General features: G+C 43.3%; 1 protein-coding gene across 1 annotated transcript; it reads right to left on the bottom strand.

Annotated features, from left to right (window-relative positions):
• Positions 1–9679: 9679 nt before the first annotated feature.
• On the bottom strand, positions 9680–16884 carry LOC138771837 (keratin, type I cytoskeletal 19-like). Its single transcript, XM_069951843.1, has 8 exons — positions 16402–16884; positions 16230–16312; positions 14926–15082; positions 14291–14499; positions 11946–12141; positions 11596–11721; positions 11254–11474; positions 9680–9764 (listed from the first exon to the last, which is right to left on the bottom strand). Exons 1-8 carry the CDS (start codon positions 16882–16884, stop codon positions 9680–9682), a joined length of 1560 nt encoding a protein of 519 aa, XP_069807944.1.
• Positions 16885–25140: the final 8256 nt, after the last annotated feature.

Below are 25140 nucleotides of genomic sequence, written 5' to 3'. Positions count from 1 at the left end.
GTTTGTGTGACATTGACAGACCCATCCTGCTTAAGTTTGGCAAGTTCCATTACACATAAAGGAGTGCCTCATGCACACACTGTGAAAATTTTGAGAAAGAGCCTTGTGGCAATGGAACTGGGACAGCAGGGGGAGCATGCATAGATGCATGAAAGCTTCCCTGGTCCCTGAATTACACCACTTTTACATGCTGACAATATTGTGTACCCACCCCAATGTGGTCCAATTTAAAGTGGGGGGAAAAGTTATGAAACACTCCTTCCTGTACTTGTAGAGAAACCAAAAAGATTAAAAAAAAATCCTCAAGCACTCCATAAAAGCTGGCTCATTTCTCACCTTGGTTCCCGTCATCTCTGACAACCATAGATGCCATAGACGAAAGGGGAAACACCACACACTGGTAACTATCATCGCGTTCCTGTTTAAATTTTTCAGGATAGACTTGTCAAGCCAATGCACCAAGTGCAAGGGCTGCCATAAAAATGAAGGGCACCTTTCATTACACATAAAATAGGGGCTCATGCACACCCTGTAAAAATTTAGAGCAAGAGCGTGTGTGTGTGTGTGTGTGTGTGTCAGAGGAGTCCAGTCATGGTATCCCCACTTCACGTAACTCGATATTATCACGGCACCTTCGTACCTCTGATATTTCCCATACCACCTTTCTACTTAGATGAGATGAGTATACACAAAAGTTCTGTGTGACAGTACCTATATATCCCAACAATTTCATCATAACCTTCGCCACATAAAGATAATAAGCTTACTCATAATGTCGATATGACGCCACAGGGGTTGGCACTATCGTCATATAGACATTATGGGTAAGCTTATTATCTTTTCATTTTATATACCATGCTATTAGGTATTTTACTACATTGGTGATTTTTGTCCTCCTACTGACTGCAGGGCTCATAGATAATGGTAGCTTACTGCTGCATGATAGTAGGTTGATATGGTTTATGGTGGTTGATACCTACATGGGCAGGATGCAATATTTGAATACTATCTTTTATTGATGTCTTTATGTGATAGTGTGTCATTGGTATAGGGTATAGGGTCATGTATCATTTTGTAACATTTTAAATAATCATCTATTAAATTAATTAGTGCCCATGTTTGTTTTTCAGTATACAATTAGATGAGATGATGTACGAAGACGAAGAGTTATAAGAAAAAGGGTGGCCATACCCAGGCCTGGACTTGCCCACAGAGTAACAGATGGACCCCTGAGCTAAAGTGTGTCCTCTCTCTGTTCCTTATTGGCTATGTTGTCAGTAAGATTGCAAAATGGCACTTGTGTCAGGGTAGCAGAAGGCCCATCTTCTCACTCTCTCTCTGCGACACAAGACGTGCTTCCCTTACCCTTCTTGCTGCAGGCATCTTCTTCACCCAAGCATACCACAATACATTGGTTCCACATTATATTATATGGTAAAATGAAAGTTGTCATTTAAAAGTACAAATGGTCCCACAAAAAACAAGCCTCCATATGACTTTGTCAACAGAAAAATAAAAGCGTAATGGCTCCTAGAAGGAGCAATACTGTTACGTCATGTTAATCATCTAGTCATTGCCATATCGCCCATTCAGTCATCAACAATAACAACAACCTGTATTTATGTGCATGAGATTTAAGTGATCAGGTAACATTACCATGTACAGTAACAGAGAGGTGGGAGCCCTATTTCACTGGTGGACCCTTGGCACCCAGTTAGACACTGACCATACACATTCAATATCCGTCGGTCGAATAGTAATGATACAACGATGTAAGAACAATTCAAAGGTTTATTAAGTGAAATATACAGAACAGGAGCAGAAGAATTGGCAGAAAAACATTTCTAGAAACGTTCTAATCTCAGCTTCTCAATGGTCCAGAATATAATACAGCGACTATGTATAATGTAAGTCTGGGGAAATGCCCTACAGAGTGACTATATGAGAATAGTGTAATCTAACGGGACACCTGGGCAATGATAAGATGACACATTCCTCCATGCCAGTACACTTCTCTACCTCTCAGTCACCATTGCCAACCAATACTTTAAAGCAGCTGTTTACCTTTAAACAATGTTAGGACAGAGTGGATTTTATCACATTAAAATTGTCTGAGGGTGAAACCTCACTAAAGATGGCCACACATTTTTTTTTTTCATTTGCAGAATATTTGGAATATCCTGGAGAGGCTTTTCGTATTCCACAGGGAAACCTAATGTATTGCAAAATGTGCAATTTAGTAGGATTGGATTAGGACTAATCAATGGCAGATGTCACAGTCAATAGCCTGCTCTTGGTTGTTCAGATTTTTCTTCCTGATGGACCTTGGGTAGGCCACCAACTATTTATATGGGTTTAATATATATATATATATATATATATAAATTCTTAACACTTCCCAAAATAACAAGAAAAAATGGGGCAGAGGTGAATGTTAAAGGAGCACTCTGGTCAAACCATCTACTACTGACCAATCCTATTCTCTAAAGAGATGAACTGCCACCAGGGGATGCATGCATGTGCATGGAGGGGTCGGGAAGGAAAGGTGTTGGCCAAAAAGGTCCTTGGTCAACAACAGTTGAAAAAGTGGGGACACCTGTATGTAAGAGCAATGGTGGCAGCAAACCACTGCTGACTTCAATGGGCTGCCCCTCCCACTGCTCTCTGTGGCCCTTCCTGCTGGTTTGCACTTGGGAATGAGGGGAAAGCGAGTGCTAACCTGACAGATCGGGGCTGGCTTCCCCACCCAAATAGTGCCGTGTAATATGGCTTTAAAACAGAATCTGTATGTAGCCACCTCAGAACTGCCGATACCGCTGTAAGGTCCTCATGCGTGTCCAGTTTGGGGTATTGTGGAGAAAAACTCATTTTATTTCTGCGGGGAGTCAATGTGGCATTACCTAGAGCATCCGTGCTCCTGGCCTGCATTTCCGTTCTCCACTGGAGGCCTAGAGCACGGATGCTCTAGGACATGCCACATTGAGTCCCTGCCCCGCCATGCCACAGAAAAAGAATTTGTTTATCTCCAAAACATGCGGCCCTAGGAGAAAGGCCAACTCTGAACCGGACACGGGATGAGAACTTGTGCAACACAGTAGGTTTGGGGGTGGCCACATGCCGCTACACATTCTCTTTAAGAGCTTTGTGCCATCGGCCAACCTGTCATGAAACCTGTTCATCTTATCTTGTTATAGTTTTATTTTTTTAGTAACTTTTTATTTTTTGTACTCTTTTACATCTAGTGGGGGAGACAAGGAGATGGTCATGGCCCATGAATTCCTAGAACTCCAAAGAGGGAATTCCCCTAATGCTGCACTCCCTCAGCCGCTGCACTAGGAAGTGCACTTTGGGCATATTTATCAAAAATGTATCCCTGGGGTAGGAAAGAAAAATATGCAGATTTCTGCCTTTTCCTTGGCTGAGGTCAGCCAGAAGCCCTGCTCAGCTGATGGATGGGTGCGGGTGGGTGCACAGCATGATGCGGAGGAGGCGTAGTCTCCTCCCCTGCCTAATTTATCATGGTTTATGCCTGCAAACAGATGTGAACCGTGCAGAAATCTACAATTGTCTGGAGCAGGTGTAGATTTCTGCAAAAGCACTGCGACAGGTAGAGGTCCCACTGAATTTACTAAGAGTCCTTTATTAAAAATCTGGGCTTTATTTAAGAGTATGCCAGTCTTGATAAATGTCCCCCTTTGTATCGGTGTTGGCCAGAGTATTCCTTTAGTGTACATTCCTTTTGACTATAAATTGTATGGCCATCTTTAGTGTTGCTGAGCAAACAAGAACAACTACTGCCTATTACTAAGTCACTTACCAATAGCCTTCCACTTGTGTGTCTTTTGGCCTAGAAGAGAACCAAGGCATGGCAAGAAGTCTTCTCCAGGTGCTTGTATTTACGTGTTTGTATGTTTTTATCTACTTTGTTACTATTATTTTGGGCAAATAGGGCTATGTTTCCACATATGTGTTCCATGGTGGAAACTTGCCCCTAGTTCTTCCTCAATAGTCGTGCTATGTTGCCAATAATCCCAGACAACATTGTGCCACTATTGGGGGAGAAAGGGCTGTGTGGTCTCCACCACGTTCGAAACACATTCCGCACACATATGTGTAAACAATTATTGCAATGCTTGGATGACTAAAGAAGTTTCATACTATACTATATATACTATATACTGATTATAGATAAAATAAGTGGTGAGATATGGACCATTCTTTAGGTTTACAGATGAACTAGATAAGTTTCTTTTATATATATATATATATATATATATATATATATATATATATATATATATATACATATATATATATAAGGGTGCAGTCACACTGTGGTTGCGGTGTATATTGGAGATATACTTTTGAGGGGTACTTCTGATGTATGTGTACAGTACAGTGGCATAAGGTTCACCATAGACTACATGTTCAAAAAGGTATACTGAAAGAATACACAAAAGTAAAAAAATAAGATCACATTTGCATAAATATAAATGGTAGTAAGTCCTTATTGTGCACAGGTAATAGCATATGTACGATGTCCTTCAGCTCCAGGGAAAAAATAAAAAAAATAAAATATTTAAATCCTTTAAAAACAGGCCATAGATGTGAGAACACTAAGGCCTCTCAAACTAAGCTCTCTCATTTCTACATGATTAGGAACTGATTTATACACTTCAAAACACGTTGGAGTTTCATTTTGTTTTTTATCTTCCATCAGTGGCCTGTTATTAAAGGATTTTTTTTGTGCTGAAGCTGGAAGATATAGTAAGTTTTATATGCTCTATCAATGATTTTTTCTCTATATGGAACAGACAACAGTTTTAAACATCAAAACAAAAGGCAACAAACATATAGTAGCCGGACAGGCTGGCAGGTGTGAGATACATGTTAGAAGCTTTACTGTAACATAATTCAAATGTACACTGTAAACACAGTGTGAATACACCCTAACAATTGTTGGAGATACCAACACAGAAATTTGTTCCATTGGTTGTAAAATTTAATGCTTTCTAGGGATAGATAATATATTCAGAACATGTCGCTATGATAGAGCTCTGTAGAGGAATACTGATAGCATGTATATGCATATATCCACCCTGACAGTTATCACACAAGCATTGTATAGTTAATTACCTTTAAGGCAGGGCCGGGACAAGGAGTTTTGGTGCCCTAGGCAGAGAAAGCAAATGGTACCAGTCTATAGCCCCCACATACAGTATAGCCTCCGGGCTGCCCCCACATAGTGTATAGCAGGGGTCCCCAAACTTTTACACAGGGGGCCAGTGCAATGTCCCTTAGAGCAGTGGAGGATCTGACTTTATGCTGCTGCATTATCTGGTCTACGGGAAGCTGTTGCAGCTGGAGAATGACGCTGTCTCTGCCCTTGAGAAGGAGGTGGAGTGGAGGCTCATACTGCTCATCTGTCTATGGTCCAGGGGAGGAGCATTGGGGGTGGCTTCGGATGGTGTCGTAGTCGATGTAGGCGTGTAGTCGTGTCGATGGTGAAGTCGTAGTTCTATCACAGCCACACAGGGGGCCACGCGGGGGTTGGGCATCTGTCACTACAGTTGCACTTCTCCCCTTTCCTAATTGGCTCCGGAGGTCATGTGACATTGGTCACAAGATTTTCTTCAGCTCCAGAGCCAAAGAGAAGAGAGGAGGAGAGCAGATGCCTGCCACCGTGGCTGGAGCCTTCAGCAACTGTGGGGCAGAGCGGGGGAAGGGATTCCGCCATGGGTGAGGTCAGGTGGGGGGATTTAACTTGAGCATACATTGCGCCCCCTGTAATTCACCAGGAGATGGCACCCTAGGCCATCGCCTACCCTGTTCTACCCTTTTTCCCGACCCTGCTTTAAGGGTATGTTCACACTGAGGAATAGCCAAAGAATTGCATATTCTGCTTGAAATTCTGTCTGTAAAATACGTATTGAGCAATGTTCGATTGTGTCCAATGGGATTTCACAACGTAATTTACGTATGTTGCACCGGGGATCCACTTTCCACCCAAAGAATTGACATATCAATTTTTGGGCAGATTTAACTAGAGAAATCCTAACGAAGTCATTGGTGCTTTGAATTTCCACTTTCCCCTCGAAGTCCACCAGAGCTTAAGAAGAGGAAATTTCAAGCAGCAAATGTTCCTCTTCAATTCCTCTCCTATTCCTCAGTGTGAACACACCCTAGTGCTGCTCTGTGATCTGCCATCTGCGTAAAAAATGAACTTCCTTCAGGCGTCTTCAGGCCGCCACCTCCAGAATGATTGACATTCAGCTCATGTTGAAATCCTGCGCGCCCAATGATAAGCCAATGTCAATCATTTTGGAGGAGAGGGGGATGACCTGAAGACCTAAAGACTGGGGAGGGTGCAGACTGTGACACTGTTGCTGCATAAGTTTGAGTTTACATAGACGTTGGATCACAGAGCAATGCTAGAGGTAACTATGTGATGCTAGTGCCATAGGCAACTGGAAACTGTCAGCTGGGATTCATGCATATACGCGCTGTCAGTATCCCTTTAAATTTAAGCAATGGTGTTTGCTATTTTGAGGGACTGTTTAGTTGGCTTAGTTGTACTGATATCCTTAAAGGGGTTGTCTGAGGAGCAGAAATGGTTTTATCTGTTCTGCACCCTAGCTTTCTGTAGGGGAGGGAGGCAGGGCATGCCGCGAGTTTCGTGAGTAGGCATGTCCAACAGCTGCCTGATGTTACCAATGTCGCAGTGAGATCAGGCTGCGATTGGACATTGTGTACAGTCATGGTTTTATCCGCACTCGATGCTCCCACATTGCACCCCCCCCCCCCCCTCTCACTTTTTGAGACAGCAAGAGTGAGGAACTGGAGTGTCAGGAAGCAAAACAGGCAAGAACTTTTCTGCTCCCCAGGCTTTCTTCCTTTCAATTTAAAAATCCAAAGTCTTTTAGTACTTATCAGCTGCTGTTTGTCCTGCAGGAAGTGATGTATTCTATCCAGTCTGACATAGTGCTCTCTGCTGTTGCTTCTGTCCATAAGTCTGCACTGGAAAGAAAACATCCCTTCCTGTAGGGCATTTAGCAGCTAAAAGGGAACTAAAGGAGAAGTCCGGGCTCAGACTTTTTTTTTTTCAAAAGAGCTGGGGAGGAGGTGACTGACCCTTATAATATGCACCTATCATCCCGGCTCCGGCGCTGGGGTCCTCCGGTTCCCTATCCCCCGGCCGTTTTACGGTCTGAGCAGGCATGCATGTTGTTATGTTCAGCCACCTCCTACCCGGCTCTTTTGGAGAAAAAAGTCTAAGCCCGGACTCCTCCCAATTTAAAGATTTGATATTTTAGGTTACAAACCCACTTGCCGGATCTGCAGCGAGTCTCCTTGCTGCGTTTTTGTAGCGAGACTCGCTGCAGATCCCGGCCCTATACTTTCAATAGCAGAGAAACTCGCAGCAGGGATGTAGATCCCTGCTGCGATTTTGTCTGCAGCCCGCCCCATTAACCCCCCAGCCGCCGGACATTATACATTACCGGGTCCCCGTTCCTGCTTGCTTCGGGGCTCCCGGTGTGTCTTCACGGCCCGCCCGGCCAATCAGTGCGCTGCGGCGGGGCAGCGCACTGATTGGCCGGGCGGAACGTGCCGGAAGCCGCTGAAGCAAGCAGGAGCCGGGATCAGGTAATGTATATCGCCCCCAGCCCCCGGCCGCACGATCGCCCCCGGCCGCATGATCGCCCCCCGCAGCCCCCGGCCGCATGATCGCCCCCCGCAGCCCCCGGCCGCACGATCGCCCCCAGCCCTGCAGCCCCCGGCCGCACGATCGCCCCCAGCATCGCAGCCCCCGGCCGCACGATCGCCCCCAGCATCGCAGCCCCCGGCCGCACGATCGCCCCCAGCCCCGCAGCCCCCGGCCGCATGATCGTGCGGCCGGGGGCTGCGGGGGGCGATCGTGCGGCCGGGGGCGATCGTGCGGCCGGGGGCTGGGGGCGATATACATTACCTGATCCCGGCTCCTGCTTGCTTCAGCGGCTCCCGGCACGTTCCGCCCGGCCAATCCCTGCTGCGAGTTTCTCTGCTATTGAAAGTATAGGGCCGGGATCTGCAGCGAGTCTCGCTGCAAAAACGCAGCAAGGAGACTCGCTGCAGATCCGGCAAGTGGGTTTGTAACCTTAACATAAAAGCAATTTACAAACCTGTATAACTTTCTGGTACCAGCTGATTTAAAAATATAATAATAATTAAAAAAATAAATAAATATATATATATATATATATGTAGTATATTTATAATTTTCGCTGGAGTACCCTTTTTAAGAGGTTGGCTGCCATACATGTCCACAGATTTAGTGTGGTATTGCAGCTTAGGCCAAGGCACGTTAATGGAGCTGGCCTGCTAATACCAGAATGAACCTATGAACTTACAGTGTTAGGGTATAAACCCACACACCGTATAAGCAGCGTATTAACTGCTGCAATACGCAGCAAATACGCAGCAAACACGCAGCAAACACGCAGCAGATTAGATCTAAATAACTGAACACAGCATCAAATCTGTACCAACAAATCTGCTGCGTATTTGCTGCGTATTTGTTGCGTATCTGCTGTGTATACGGTGTGTGGGTTTGTACCCTTACACTGTTTCTGGAAGAAAGCAGCCACATTTTTCTAATACCCTTCTAACAAGTCCTAGCCATAGGTTCTCTTAAAGATAAAGAATAAAATGTCATTATTATGAATACGTTTACCCTAAAACATACATGGATAAAACATAGCTGGGAAATATTTACAACTCAAAATTCTATACATTTTGTACATATATAATATCTCAAACACCATTTTTATGTACACATTAACATACAGGTAGTATTGCGTTCCCAAGACAGCTTCATCTACAAGAAGACCTGTCCTGCCTCTGCCTATGCAAAAACGTACACACAAAACACATTACTTATTTCCTGATATCACAGGGATGGGTAGTTCGGATGATCAACCTCTCGACGTCTATCAGACGTTATAAAACGTGTTGGACTGACACCTAAAATGAATAGAGGATATACTGTACAATAGAAAACCTGTATCTACATCACAAGATTTTCTCACCATAACTAATGTTGAGTGAAGCTGTCAAAATGGAATTCGGGTTCGGCAATGTTATCCGACCCCGAACACTTGGAGAGATTTATCAAAAATGGTGTAAAGTAGAATTGTCTTAGTCGCCCCTAGCAACCAATCAGATTCCACTTTTCATTCCTCATAGATTCTTTGAAAAATGAAAGGTGGAATCTGATTGGTTGCTAGCGGCAACTGAGACAATTCTACTTTACACCAGTTTGATAAATCTCCCCCTCAGTATTTGATTCCCCACAGCTGCAGAAGATGGATACCATCCTAGGGCTGCAAGGAAGTAATGGATACAGCCTGTGATCCATGTTTTCCAGGCCTCCCTTGAGCGGAATCCAACTTCTCCAGCCGTAGGGAATCAAACACTGAGCGTTCGCATTGGGATAGCATTGCCGAACCCGAACATTTGGCAGGTTCGCTCAACACTGACCATAGCCCATCCCTAACCTATTACCAGAGGCTGAGTTGTGGAGAAAACATTGCTATATATGAATATGTATTTCCAGTATTGTCACATACAAAACCACATTGAAAAGGTGAGTAAATTAGGACATGAAAGAAGAAGTCGTGAGCATATGATTTAGCATTTCCACTCATCCAATATGTGTTCTTGATGTATCTTCATCCCATTTACACCAGAAATGGACGTTTACTTCTGTCATTTCCAAAGATGAGTTCCTAAAAGAAAACAAATCTATCGGTTGACATTATATGCTTTAGCACTCAAAGCCTAAAACTCAAAAGTTTTTTTGGGGTTGGACTTGTCAAGAATGTGTATGTAGATGGTCTATAGCCACAACTATAAGGGTCTGTTTACACTATGGACTTTGCGCAGAATTTCAGGTTTGAAGTTCCACCTGTTTGATTGATTCAATAGGATCCCCCAGCCGGAGCCCATCTGCCGCCCGACACAGATCCCCCCCCCCACCCCTTGGCTGCAGAGATGACAGCATGATGTGCTCTCTTGTCATCACATCTACTACTCACCTATATTCCCTTTATCCACTCTAGGACTATTTTTTCGCTGTGCGGGTGGCAGCACAGATCATGTGAATGGCTGCATTCACTTCAATGGCTCCTAAAACTGTCCATGGTCGCAGATCTGCGACCATGGTCAATTTTATGTGACGTGTGAATGCAGCTTTAGGCTATGTTCACACTGTCATAACTGTGCTAAGCTGCTGATGACGCGGCTCGACACGGATCAGGTAATGTATAATGCACCACACACTTCCGGGTACACGGGCGGGGGTGGTGGGACACGGGGAAGGGAGAATTCACAGACATAACATACATTACAAAGTTGTATAACTTTGTAATGTGTGTTATTCTGTGAATAATTTTTTAGCGCCGCACTACCCCTTTAAGTACCGGCCGGATGATTTTTCGGCCGCGGAGCTCGGATGCAGGCGCATCAGCGTGCGCCCGCATCAGAGCTTCCCATAGCCCACAGTGAAGCAAGCGGCCGGAGCCGCTGGCTTCACTGTGTGAACTGACAGGTCTTTCTTCGGCCGGAATTCACTGAATTCCGGCCGCAGAAAACTGACCTGTCAGTTATTTGCGGGGCCACACAAAACCCCGGCTGGAGCGTATACGATGTGTGTACGCTCCAGCCGGGATCCCATTGCTTAATAGGCTGTGCTCCGCTGCACAAAAACTACGGCAGTTGTTGCCTAGGCTGCACATACACCATTGTGTGAAGTGAAATGTCTGTGCAGCCGCTATTCAATGAGTAGCATCCGCAGAAAACTGACACGTCAGTTTTTCGTGCAGCCGGATGGAATCCCGGCCGGAGCCTATACTATGTCTATACGCTCTGGGCAGGATTCTATTCATTCAAATACAACGTATGTTTAGCATAAATCACAGCTGTATCCATGTTTTCCAGGACACCATAGTTTGACATGTTTGCCCAACACTATTCACAACTTATCATGAGCCTGTTGGAGTCAATGTGTCACATATCAGGCACATAAGGACCTTACTGCTTATAGGATAAAACTAGTGCTAAAAATATTGCATAAGATGATGTAATTGCACAACATATTACTAATGCCTCCCAGACTGGTTCCCCAAATGGTAAAAACCAGCCCTCAACACCCGCACAATAACTTAAACTATTTTACTTATCAAAACAATGTGTAATACTATAGCTCCTAATACATACAAAGCATCTTGTCTTTCCATCAGGTATTTATATGTATCGATCTCCTTCTCCAGGGTGGCTCTCAGATCCATGTAGAAGTTGTACTCGCAGTTTAGTTGTTTTAGCTTAGATTGGATGTCTGACAAGTGAGATTCATTAACATCGATCAAACTTTGTAGATGACTGAGGTCGGAGCGGTAATGGTCCTGTATCTCTGCCAGTGTGCACTCATAGGCTCTTATCTGCATCAAAATAGCATCAAGACATCATGCAGTTTATGGTTGACAAATTTCCCACATAAATTTCCGTTTTTTTTCTAGCACTGACACGTGCATGACATGGCATGTAACACTGAAGACTTACCAAATTCTGTTCTTTCTTCAGGTCGGTCTCTAGCGTGAGTATGCTGAGCTTTAATCCAGCGACTTCATTGTTCGATAGTTGGAGTTTTTCAACGCCAGAAGATACTTCCTGGGACAGGTCAGAAATCTAGAGAATGAAACGAAAAAGAATACATGTTAAAGAGTCTTTACTTAAAGGGGTTATCTCATGAAGACAACCCCTGTCCATATGCTCTATAAAGGTATCTTAGAGTGGGGATCCTCTGATTAGGGTTCCCTATGATGAACCAGAATGGAGAGCTACTGTGTTTAATAATAAAAGGCTTGGGTCGTTTTTTGGGTTGTGGATCATGCCTCTGATGACACGCTTACCATTTTATGGTACATTGTCTCAACCTCATGGAGGTTACGCTCCATCAGGGTTTCATACTCATTTCGAATCTCAGACAAGGTAGTCTTCAAATCTATGGAAGGTGCAGTCTCTACTTCCACATCAACTCTGGTTCCGAGCTGAGCCTGAAGACTACTTATCTCCTGCAAAGCCATCAAAGAATAATAATAATTAGATCTAAAAGAAAAATTACACAAAAATGAAAAATAACTTCATACAGTAGTTCCTTCATATAATGTTTCAAGACAGCTTTAAGGCTTTTGTTGTACTGGATTGGGTGTTTAAATATTGACCTCCTACTTCTTCTGCTCTCCAACGCTCTACTTCCTTTGTCTGCCTGTCCATGATGATATCTTCAGAGTTTTATTTCTGCCGTAGCAGAGAATTACCAGCTTTCCCCATAGGGATAAAACATAACTTTTATTCAGATACTTTATAAGAGTTTACGGTGCTTCGTGTATATACAGTGCTATATTAAAACATAGTCCAGTTCGTGATTAACTGCCTGTGATGGTAGAGTTTGTCAGCCGTATCGGTAATTGGGATGCCTTGATAAGTGATATATGATGTGGGTAGATGGCAATCAATGTCTCTGGTATTTAATGCGCAATGTTAGGTTGTGGAAATACCTAAAGCTAAGGATATAACAGTAGTTGTAAGGTATTACATTTTCTCTATACAAAGGTTCCTGATTGGTAGGTTTTAGATATTGATCAGTAATGATCGTTAGTGGGAATTGTATAGGTATAGGTGTGTTGCCTTTATTCCAATATTGTTAGCGTGCTAATTGCATGCACAGAGAGACGCGATAAATGCACTGGTTGTGAAGAGCATATATCGATACGCTGCTTGTGTGTCTTGAACACCACAATGTGGAGTGTTCAATTATGCGATGTAGAAGTCAGACTGTAGCCGTGGCTACATGTATTAGTGTATCGCTGTCTATGATCGCGTATGAATAGGCTGTATAACTGTGCCAGCCGGGAGTCCAGAGAGCTGCGATCGGACAGTAGGATACTGGCGGTTCTACTGCTCTGGCATACTTAGGCTTGATGCCTGGTAAATGCACAGATGCAGACCGCTGTCATGGTCACGGCTATACTGTAAGTGATGCCGGCGATACTGTCACTCCGGCAGCGCGGGCAGCGTGCCCTATAGTTGCTCCGGTGCAGATCGCTCAGCTAATTCCGGCTACACTCAGTTTATTTAGTAGTTATACCACTATACTTAAGTATTCACGGCTAATTCACAACGGTGGACTATTATTAAAATACTGCCTTGATAGACCTGACTAGTTTCGCCAGAAATTCTCTGGCTTTCTCAAAGGTAGGCATGCCTACCTTTGAGAAAGCCAGAGAATTTCTGGCGAAACTAGTCAGGTCTATCAAGGCAGTATTTTAATAATAGTCCACCGTTGTGAATTAGCCGTGAATACTTAAGTATAGTGGTATAACTACTAAATAAACTGAGTGTAGCCGGAATTAGCTGAGCGATCTGCACCGGAGCAACTATAGGGCACGCTGCCCGCGCTGCCGGAGTGACAGTACCGCCGGCATCACTTACAGTATAGCCGTGACCATGACAGCGGTCTGCATCTGTGCATTTACCCGGCATCAAGCCTAAGTATGCCAGAGCAGTAGAACCGCCAGTATCCTACTGTCCGATCGCAGCTCTCTGGACTCCCGGCTGGCACAGTTATACAGCCTATTCATACGCGATCATAGACAGCGATACACTAATACATGTAGCCACGGCTACAGTCTGACTTCTACATTGCATAATTGAACACTCCGCATAGTGGTGTTCAAGACACACAAGCAGCGTATCGATATATGCTCTTCACAACCAGTGCATTTATCGCGTCTCTCTGTGCATGCAATTAGCACGCTAACAATATTGGAATAAAGGCAACACACCTATACCTATACAATTCTCACTAACGATCATTACTGATCAATATCTAAAACCTACCAATCAGGAACCTTTGTATAGAGAAAATGTAATACCTTACAACTACTGTTATATCCTTAGCTTTAGGTATTTCCACAACCTAACATTGCGCATTAAATACCAGAGACATTGATTGCCATCTACCCACATCATATATCACTTATCAAGGCATCCCAATTACCGATACGGCTGACAAACTCTACCATCACAGGCAGTTAATCACGAACTGGACTATGTTTTAATATAGCACTGTATATACACGAAGCACCGTAAACTCTTATAAAGTATCTGAATAAAAGTTATGTTTTATCCCTATGGGGAAAGCTGGTAATTCTCTGCTACGGCAGAAATAAAACTCTATAGACAAAACCATTACCTCCCATAAGGTGACGGATCAACTATCCCCATGATGATATCTTCTGCAGACGAGACGGGGACAGGAGCATGTTGCAGAAGCTGCGGGCATTCGTGCAGACGAAACCTCGCCCGTGCACAATGTCCAATATCTGCTCCATGTTGCTGCAACATCAGTAACGTCAGGCAGCTATTGGTCATTGACCGCAATGTGCTCCTGCCCCCTCTCGTCTGCGGAAGTATCATCAGAAATGGGAGGAAGTGGAATGCTGGAGATAGAGTGGACCTTTTCTGGATAGCCCTTTTTAAGTCTTTGCAGGGATTTCTAACAGATTGGTGCAGCACAAACTGATTTTATTCTTAATTTCCCAGAAAATGTGGATTCATCCGGATTTTTTTAGGTGAATCCCATACATGAGCAGGGATGCCTTTTTAAAGAAGTCATACACTGTAGGCAGAAGGAAGGACTCCTATACACAAAAGTGTACAAAGCCGCATTATAGTCATCTGATTGTGTCTTACCCCTCTCCTCCCCATAGAGAAACCATGAATGTTGCATGAAGAGGATGGAAGACATATTTTTGAATGCATATAGGCACCTTAAGGAGAAGTCATAGAGACCTATAGAACATCAGAAGTATTAATGGATCTTCTTACCTCTTCGCTTGTTTTCTTTTGGTGAAGGAGCTCTTCTTCCAGGTTTTTTATGTGTAAATCTATACTCTGACTCTCCTCATTAAGATTTTCCAGAATTCTATAGTGTTTGCTTAACTCTTCTTCGGCTTTAGTCTTCATCAAAAGCTCTTTCTCATGGCTTTAAAGAAGATAAGTATGCAATTAATGTAAATTCCAAAGAATATTGTCACAAGAAATTACCATCCTAAACAGAGCTTCTACAGTGACAAGATCCAACTGCTGGAAAAGTGTGGAGCTGAGATGTGGAACTGACCCTGGATTGGTAAAAGCATTGTATATCACCAATTCCAAGCATAAACTGGAAACTCATCTTCTATCACTCATACTATATGTGTCTCAAAATGTATATGAATATGAATTTGACCACAAATTGATCTTGACAATATGATTAAGATTGTCCCTACTGGCTGTGAGTCTGATTCCGTTGAGGTTGCCCTTTACTAGACCTTATGGGTCAATTATTGCGTTGAAACTTGGACCCAACCCTATCCTCCTGGGTACAGAGACCTTCTGTTGGAAATCCATGGGTTATATAACCCACATTAGATTAACAATACTATTAAGCATCTATTTTATTTAATTCCTCCTCCTTTTCTTAAGAAACTATACAATTTCATTCTAATTCTGCATGCCATTTGCAATTAATAATTGTCCAAAGTCTTCTTCTGTGGGCCCTAGGAATCCATTATTGTGTTAGAACCTAGATACACCAGATGATCCAATTCAAGTTGGCCAATATGACCTTCAGTGCAGCCAAAGGTGCCCATACATATGCACTATACATATACATATAACTACCAATACACATGAGTATTTGGCTTGACCGAATAAATAAACATGAGTACCAATACACATGAGTATTTGGCTTGACCGAATAAATAAACATGAGTACCAATACACATGAGTATTTGGCTTGACCGAATAAATAAACATGAGTACCAATACACATGAGTATTTGGCTTGTTCTGAATAAAGAGTGAAGAGGTAAGCTGCTGCCATACTGCATTGGTGGCAGCTTTTGACTTCAAGACTATAAGGATCAGGGAGTTGAAATCCAGCATACCCAATACTTCTCTCCCATGATAGATGACATCATGGGGGGAAAGTATTGGGTGTGCTGGAGTGCTGCCAAAATCGACAAAACCCACAAAAATTTTTTAGGCTTTAACTTTACCAATGCTCAAACATTATCTATCCATATTAGACAACTACTATCCAATTTTATTTTATCCCTTCTTTTTTAATGAAGACATCCTGAAACTTACTTTTTTCTATAGCCATCGGCAGTGACATGACAGTCCTCTATCTTTTGGCTACGGTCAGCATTTTGTGTCCTTGCAGAGAGCACCTTTACAAGAATATAAGAAATATTTGTATCAATTTATTCTATATAATTCTATTTATCTGTGAATATGTACATATGGAGCATGTCTGTACCTGGTTCTGGAGATCAGTAATTATATTAAAGTACTGACTGCAATCGGGCAATACGAAGCCTTCATTTTTCTCATACCAGTCATAGATTTTCTTCTCCAGTTGGGCATTCTCCTCCTCCAATAATTTTACGTTCTCCATATAAGATGCCAGACGACCATTGAGTGACTGCATGGTCCTCTTCTCATCGATATCAAGTAGCTCATTTTTCTTGGAGGTACTGTAGCCTGCAAAGCTACTCGTGTGACACCTGTATACTGCATATTTGCTCCCCATTGGCCGTCCATGACTCGAAAAAGAAAATTTAGCGTTTCCAAATGCTCCTTGGTTCATTAGGTTCTGAGCTCCATGTTGAAGAACATTATTCTCAGGTTTGTTGGAGTGTTGGTCATAATGTAAAGAATGATGAGGTCTGTATTTAGGATAAGTCACATGCTCTTCTCCGCTCTTGGTTCCGAAAGAAGGTTGGACAATTCTGTAGCCCATGATGTTCCCACTACCTTAGGCAGCAGGGAGCACACTGGATGTAAGAACCTATACATTAAATGATTATATTTCTCAGCTTCTCTTTTATATGAAGCCTTAATGGACATGAGGTCATATTTATGTGCACTTAGCATACAAAGGTCTCTTAGCTTGACAAGTGTCATAAAACATTCATTTACGGGATTACTAAGCGCAGAAAAGCTTCACACTCCGATTATTACCTGTTGTTGTTGTTGTTTTTTCTTCAGCTTATATTCCACACAGGACATGAATATCTCAAATACTTTTTGTGTTAGTTATCAAAAGATTGGACAAAATCAATATATATGATGTCCTCAACCCCTCCCCCTTACCCCAAATTTAAAAGAGTGACACTTATATTCTTTCTAACATTCCATATGTACATTCACCAATGTGGTGTCCGTGATATAATATACAAGGTGCACTAAAGGAATTTTGGTTCAGAGGAATATAGAGCAACTGAAAAGTAGACTGTGCTCGACATCCATGTGTATCCGGAGGATGAAAAACTCTTGGCCAAAGTATATAGGCACCTTTAGGGCCCCATACATATTATATTGGATGGCGGTTGGGTTACTACAAAACACATTAGAACTCCAATGGTATTTAGGGAGCACATAAGGGAGGAGGTGCCCCTGGTGATGCTTCCACTCCTCCTGCAGGGGGAAGTATTGGGATATAAACTTGGAGCTTCTTCCTCTGGGAGATGTTCTTGTACAGAGCAACGATTCAGAAGATCAGGGGGGAGAGTTAAAGATTTCTCATCTCTGGATCCTATTCTATGTAAACACAGATGCGCCCGCATCAGAACTCAGCAGCGCTAAAGATCATCCGGCCGGTTCTGAGCCCGGACGTTCCGTAACACGGCTGGGTCACGGCCGGCCGGTCTCATACAGCGTCTAAACATAGCCTTATAGTGCAAAATGTCATCATACCTTTCAACCTTAAAGGAATTTCTGATAACGGCTGATAACTGAGAACAACAGTGAGTGCTACATACACCCAACAAGGTCTGGACTTTAAAAAAAAAAAACTTTCCAACAGACTCAATATGCCAAATTTTGGGTCAAATAGTTCAGGGTTTGGATGCCTATAAAGAGAAGACAGACTGTGAAAATGGCTGATAACGAACAACAGCGAGCGAGTGAAGTACTGTATATGTCTGACAAGATCAGGACTTTAAAGGAAACCTTCCCAGAAACTCAGTGTGCTAAAGTGCCACATTTGGAGCCACACTGTTTAGGTATTTGGATGCCTACGGTACAGGCTACAATCAGTGGTGTAGCTACCATAGAGGCAGGGTAGGCAGCTGCTATGGGGCCCAAAGGGGAGGGGGGCCCGGGGAAGCACAGGAAAGATAAGAGCCTCCTGTGTCCTTCTGCTTAACCCCTTATGTACTGCAATGTGTAGCTGACCTAGTGTTTACTTACATGCTGCAACATAAAAAAAGGGTTAATAAACACAAGACATGGAGATCTCTGCTTCACTGCCCTTATAGTTAAATATAGTGGACTGACAGAGCAAGCAGCCATTGGCTCTCTGCTCTACCTGTCACTTTTGTAGTTGCAGCCAGGATTCTGCCTCTGGCCACAAGAGATTTTATTTTTAGCTACATCACCGAGTATATACATATACAGTGCTTTGTGTTGTGTGTAGGGGAGGGGGGCCCCATACAGTTTTTTGCTATGGGGTCCCATGAATCCTAGCTACGCCCCTGGCTACAATAATGATTGATAGAAGAGAACAACGGTTAGCACCTGCTGGGTCAGTAAAGCCAGGATGTTTATGAAACTTTCCGATACATTAATGTACTACATGTGCCAAATTTGTAGGTCAATCGGTCCAGGAGTTGTGATACCAGACAGGCTGATACCGGATATTGGCTGATGATAGATAGATAGATAGATAGATAGATAGATAGATAGATAGATAGATAGATAGGAGATAGATAGATAGATAGATAGATAGATAGATAGATAGATAGATAGATGATAGATAGGAGATAGATAGATAGATAGATAGATAGATAGATAGATAGATAGATAGATAGGAGATAGATAGATAGATAGATAGATAGATAGATAGATAGATAGATGATAGATAGGAGATAGATAGATAGATAGATAGATAGATAGATAGATAGATAGATAGATAGATAGATAGATAGATAGATCATCGCAGGGAGAGAAGGGGAACTGAACCTGATCTTATCTTATCTCTCTTTTAGTGTCACCTTCAGACTGCTGAAAAGTTCTCTTAATAGACAAGGAAATGTCAAATGTTATTTAACCTAGTGACCCAAGTGAAAACTGCAGGATTGTTTTATTTTATAGATAATAAAAACGAAAATTAGAATAAACATTAACAAAAAGTTATTAAAATATCTTTAAATTATCTCTAAACATTAGGCCATTTACTGATAACATATTCCCTTTAGGGTGTGTTCACAAGCTTAGTATCCGCAGCAGATCTGCAGCAGATTTGATGGCGCAGATTCAAAGCAAATCAAATCTGCGGCAGATCTGTTGCAGATCTGCTGCGGATTCAAATCTGCTGCAGATCCTGTGCATGTGAACGCGCTCTAAGGCTATGTTCCCACAGCGTGAGAGACTGGTCGTTGTCAGAAAAGATTATCCCGGGCCGTTACTGCAGTACCGGCCAAATGATCTTTCCTGCCGCAGAGTTCTGATGTGGGCGCATCCGTGCACGTCCGCATCAGAACTCCCCACTGCACACTATTGAGCGTGTGGCCGCAGCCGCTCTCTTAATAGTGTGCACTTACAGTGTTTTCTGCGGCCACTAGTCACTGAATAGCAGCCGCAGAAAACTGACATGTCAGTTCTTTGCGCCGCCGCTAGGGATACCCTTGGAGGTAAGGCAGCGCGTCTTTTCGCACTAAGTACAGCCATTGTTGCCGATTGCAACAACGGGCGTACATTTACAAAAAGATATGCTGTGGGATCATAGCCTAAAGGCGCATTTCACATTTACGTATGATTGACTCCATAGCACTAAACCTTCGTATATGGGAAGTAACACTATTAACCTATTTACTGTACGTCTAACTAACAGAGAGAGAAGTGGCTGAATCAGACGCCATTGACATCATATTGACCAGTCATTTCCATGAGTGTTTATACAGCTATGAAAAGAAGAATGTCTCTGCCCTTCAGTGATATGACTGACAAATCTACATAGCCCAGGTTTCATTTCTAGGTGTCGTTTGATGTAGTTTACTGGACACAGTTAAGTGTAGATATAAGGGGTACTCCAAAATGTTTTTACATAAACTAGTGCCAGAAAGTTGTACAGATTGGAAAATTAAGTCTATTTAAAAATCTGCAGTTTTCCAGTACTTATCAGCTGCTGTCTGTCCTGCAGGAAGTGGTGTGTTCTTTCCAGTCTGACATTGTGCTCTCTGTCAAGAACAGTTCCTGTCATGGACAGAGGTGGCAGCAGAGTGTCAGCAGCACTGTGTCAGCCTGGAAAATAATACGACACTTCCTACAGGACATACAGCAGCTGTTAAGTACTGAAAGGCTTGATATTTTAAAGTAGAAATAATTTACTATTCTGTATAACTTTCTGAGACCAGCTCATTTAAAAACTTTTGCAACCAACACTTCCATAGAGGAGCATATTACATTTTTCTAGAGACAGGTTCGAAAGAGCTCAGGTAGTATTACAATAACAGGTTGTACAACAGCAACCGCAGGGGCGTAACTACCGCCGTAGCAGCAGCAGCACTGGGTGCTATATGGGGGAGGCACAACACTGTGGGCTATACGGGGATGGACAACATAGGGGGCTATCTATAGGGGGAGGGACAACACTGGGGGCTACATAGATGGGGGATGGGGATGGACAACATAAGGGGGCTACCTATAGGGGGAGGGACAACACTGGGGGCTACCTATAGGGGTAGGGACAACACCGGGGACTGCCTATGGGGGATGGATAACACAAGGGGGCCATTTGTAAGGGGGAAAACACAGGGGGGCATTTATAAGGGAGACAACACGGGGGTCATCTATAAGGGGGGCAATCTATAAGGAGGACAACCCAGAGGAGGCATCTATAAGGGGACTACACAGAGGGGGCCATATACTATAGGGCAGGGATAGGGATCCTTGGCTTTCCAGCTGTTGAAAAACTACAGCTTTAGGTTTGACTGTCTACACATGATGGGAGTTGTAGTTTTGCAACAACTGGAGAGCCAAGGTTCCCTACCCCTGGTATAGGGGATGCACAGAGGGTGCTATAAAGGGGTTACACAGAGGGGGGCTCTCTACAATAGTAGATGCACATGGGGCCATCTATATGGAGGACTGAACAAGGGCCTATCTATAATGTGTCTACACAGAGGGGGGCATATACTATAAGGGATATATATAGAGAGAGAGAGAGAGAGAGAGAGAGAGAGAGAGAGTTCTGATGCGGGCACATCCGTGCGTGCTCGCATCAGAACTCCCCACTGCACACTGTTGAGCGTGCGGCCGCAGCCGCTCGCTTAAAGCGACTCTGTACCCACAATCTGACCCCCCCCAAACCACTTATACCTTCGGATAGCTGTTTTTAATCCAAGATCTGTCCTGCGGTCCGTTCGGCAGGTGATGCAGTTATTGTCCTAAAAAAATACTTTTAAACTTGAAGCCCCGTGCCAAACGGGAGTATCTGTGCCCTAACTTTGCACCACCTCTTTGTCCCTCCTCCCCACCCTCATCATCATTAGGAATGCTCCAGGCAGATTGCCTCCTATTCCCCACCTGTGGCAGCCCGGCACATGGGCTGGACCATTTAGGCACCTGTGCAATGTTCAGCATGTAGAAAATGTTTCATTGGCCTTCCTAATGATGAAGAGGGTGGGAAGGAGGGACAGAGGGGTGGTGCAAAGTTAGGGCACAGATACTCCTGTTTGGCACGGGCTTCAAATTTAAAAGTATTTTTTTAGGACAATAACTGCATCCCCTGCCGAACGAACCCCAGGACAGATCTTGGATTAAAAGCAGCTATCCGTTTTCTCCCACACCTTCTTTATTAGTAACATTCCAAAGCACTATGCACTGTTAAACTCCTCTTAGGAAAGGACAAGCCAGAGGCAACCTCAATCCACGGCGTGGACAAGGAGAAGTTACAGAGCAGGACAGTATCCACAAGAGAGCCAAAGAGCTAGGAACTGATCCGGACAGAGCAAAGTTGCAGTAGTCTATGAACTCTGTCTCTCAGCGCAGGTGTCAGCAGGGAACTCTCAGCATTCCGCTCATCCCAGGTAACAAGGTCTAGTGGGCAAAGGGGGTATGAAGATTGAAGTCAAAGGTCAATACATGGGCACAGGTATTCTTCTTCTAAGTATTCTTCTCATGCTCCAACATCCCGGCAGAGCACAGTACTACATGGGTTGAGACTCTCACGGCATCCTCCTCTCTGCTACTCTATTTCTTGTATCACTCAGTACAGCTCAACCAACACGACTACATCCTACACTGCACTTCTACTACAGATCTGGTCGTTCTATTGTCAAGTGTTTATTGGCAAACTTTGTCAAGTGTGTTTCAGAGACTTTAACTAAAGAAATCTTGTATTGTAGAACCTGTATTACCTGTTGCACATTTACAAATAGTAAACCAACTCAACTAAATCTCCAAGACTCTGTAAATATTCGCCACATTCGACACACACTGCAACCTTGGGACATTCTCCCCTTTCTGAGGGTGGTGGGTCCTATCATCCGGGAGGGTCACTATACCACTCTGGCCATCCATGACATAACCCCAAGGGACCCAGTAGCAACCTGGCAGGACACTGACCACAATGGTGCCATCACACCCGTGTGTCCACCAGGCATTGGGGTCACGAATTAACACCTCGAGGTTCAGCTGTATCACGGCCATCCACCACCGGAGTAGTGTCACACTACAACACCTAGCAAGTGACCGGCCACTCCTCCGATTAACACCACCAGGGGTACACCACAGGAGCGTGGACAGGTATGTATAAACTTTATTATTTTACACTTCTAAAGCAAGGGCTGCACAGACATCACTAACGATATATATATACAGCCCTTGCTGGGCTCAGTAAGTGAGCGCTGATCCAGCAGACCATGTATTGTGCCATGTGCCGTGTAAGGTCATAGTATTTTCTATATAATTGTGGCTGAAGGAAAAAAAAATGTGACTTCGGTATGTCAGAAAATTATTGTACAGCCTTGAAAATCCTCCATTGATGATGGAATAATCATCAATATTACAAGAATTCATTATATTAAGGTATTTAGAAAAACACAACAATTATTTTTGCTTTATGAAACTATTATTTTATTCATGGTTTATTATTTTAACAGAAAGTAGATAACGGCAAGAAAACAATAGAACCTGATTTACACAGCAGGATTACAGATATAACCTGGTCTTGACAATAGATATTGCATCCTTGAGCCGGTAACAGTGCATAGACAAAATGTTTTATCAACCTTGTATGCATAAACCGGCCACCATGAGCGGGAAGAACTTGTGGAAAGAGCCAGTAATTCCTGGTACTATGATCTATGGTCTGATTTGACGGCCTTTTGGTCTCAATAGGGACATTCTAATAGTATTAAACCTACAGTCAAATACTTACACTATGTATTTAACAACAACGATCAATGGGATATATTTATCAAACATGGTGTAAAGTGAAACAGGCTCAGTTGCCCCTAGCAACCAATCAGATTCCACCTTTCATTCCTCACAGACTCTTTGGAAAATGAAAGGTGGAATCTGATTGGTTTTCACTTTACACCATGTATGATAAATCTCCCCCTATGTGTCTTATAGTCTGGAGACAGGGCGACCACCCTGACTGCTTCCTTCAGGCAAAGCACTGTTCAAAGTTGTGCCCAACTGCTGAGTAAACTGTGCAGCGACTAATAGCGGCGCTGTCCTCTCCTTTCTGACTGAACACCAGTCTGTGCCGGGCAGGAGAGGAGTCTGGAGGCAATGTGCATCACATCCAAATTCCTACACGTAAAAGCCCCATCTGAGAACCTACTCAGAAACAGTGCTGAAGGTCCTGCAAGACCTTCCACAATGTCCCAGTCATGTGATTAGTCACATGACTGGGAGGAGTGTTCATTCTAGGTGTGTGTGTATATGTATGTGTCCCTATGTATCAGAGAGAGAGAGTGTGTCACATGACTGGGGGGAGTGTTCACTCTAGGTGTGTGTGTGTATATGTATGTGTCCCTATGTATCAGAGATGTTTGTGTATGGTGATGTAGCAGAGGTGTGTGTGTGTGTGTGTGTGTGTGTATATATATATATATATATATATATATATATATATATATATATATGGAGAGAGTGTGTCACATGACTGGGAGGAGTGTTCATTCTAGGTGTGTGTGTATATGTATGTGTCCCTATGTATCAGAGATGTTTGTGTATGGTGATGTAGCAGAGGTGTGTGTGTGTGTGTGTGTGTGTGTGTGTGTATATATATATATATATATATATATATATATATGGAGAGAGTGTGTCACATGACTGGGAGGAGTGTTCATTCTAGGTGTGTGTATATGTATGTGTCCCTATGTATCAGAGATGTTTGTGTATGGTGATGTAGCAGAGGTGTGTGTGTGTCTGTATATTGAAGTAACAGCACTGTGGGTATGTTTATGTAGCAGAGCTGTGTGTGTGTGTGTGTATATGTATATATATATATAGAGAGAGAGAGAGTCAGAGTCACATGACTGGGAGGAGTGTTCACTCTAGGTGTGTATGCATGTATGTGTCCCTATGTATCAGAGATGTTTGTGTATGGTGATGTAGCAGAGGTGTGCGTGTCTCTGTATATTAAAGTAATAGCACTGTGTGGGTATGTTTATGTAGCACAGCGTGTGTGTGTGTGTATGTGTGTGGATAGATACTGTAGATAGATAGATAGATAGGAGAGAGTCACATGACTGGGAGGAGCGTTCACTCTAGGAGTGTATGCATGTATGTGTCCCTATGTATGATGTAGCAGAGGTGTGTGTGTCTCTCTCTCTCTCTCTCTCTCTCTCTCTCTCTCTCTCTCTCTCTCTCTGTATATTACTATAATATTTTGTATAATGTTTTTGAAACAGAGCTCTGTGTTTGAGTGTGTGTGTGTGTGTGTGTGTATAGTTACTGACTGGGAGGAGTGCTCACTCTAGGTGTGTATACATATAAATGTCTGTGTGTAGCAGAGCTGCTTTTGTATGGTCATGTAGCA

The sequence above is a fragment of the Dendropsophus ebraccatus genome, chromosome 14 (assembly GCF_027789765.1).
Source record: "Dendropsophus ebraccatus isolate aDenEbr1 chromosome 14, aDenEbr1.pat, whole genome shotgun sequence".
Classification (NCBI taxonomy): domain Eukaryota; kingdom Metazoa; phylum Chordata; class Amphibia; order Anura; family Hylidae; genus Dendropsophus; species Dendropsophus ebraccatus.
This window is presented reverse-complemented; position numbering and strand designations above follow the sequence as displayed.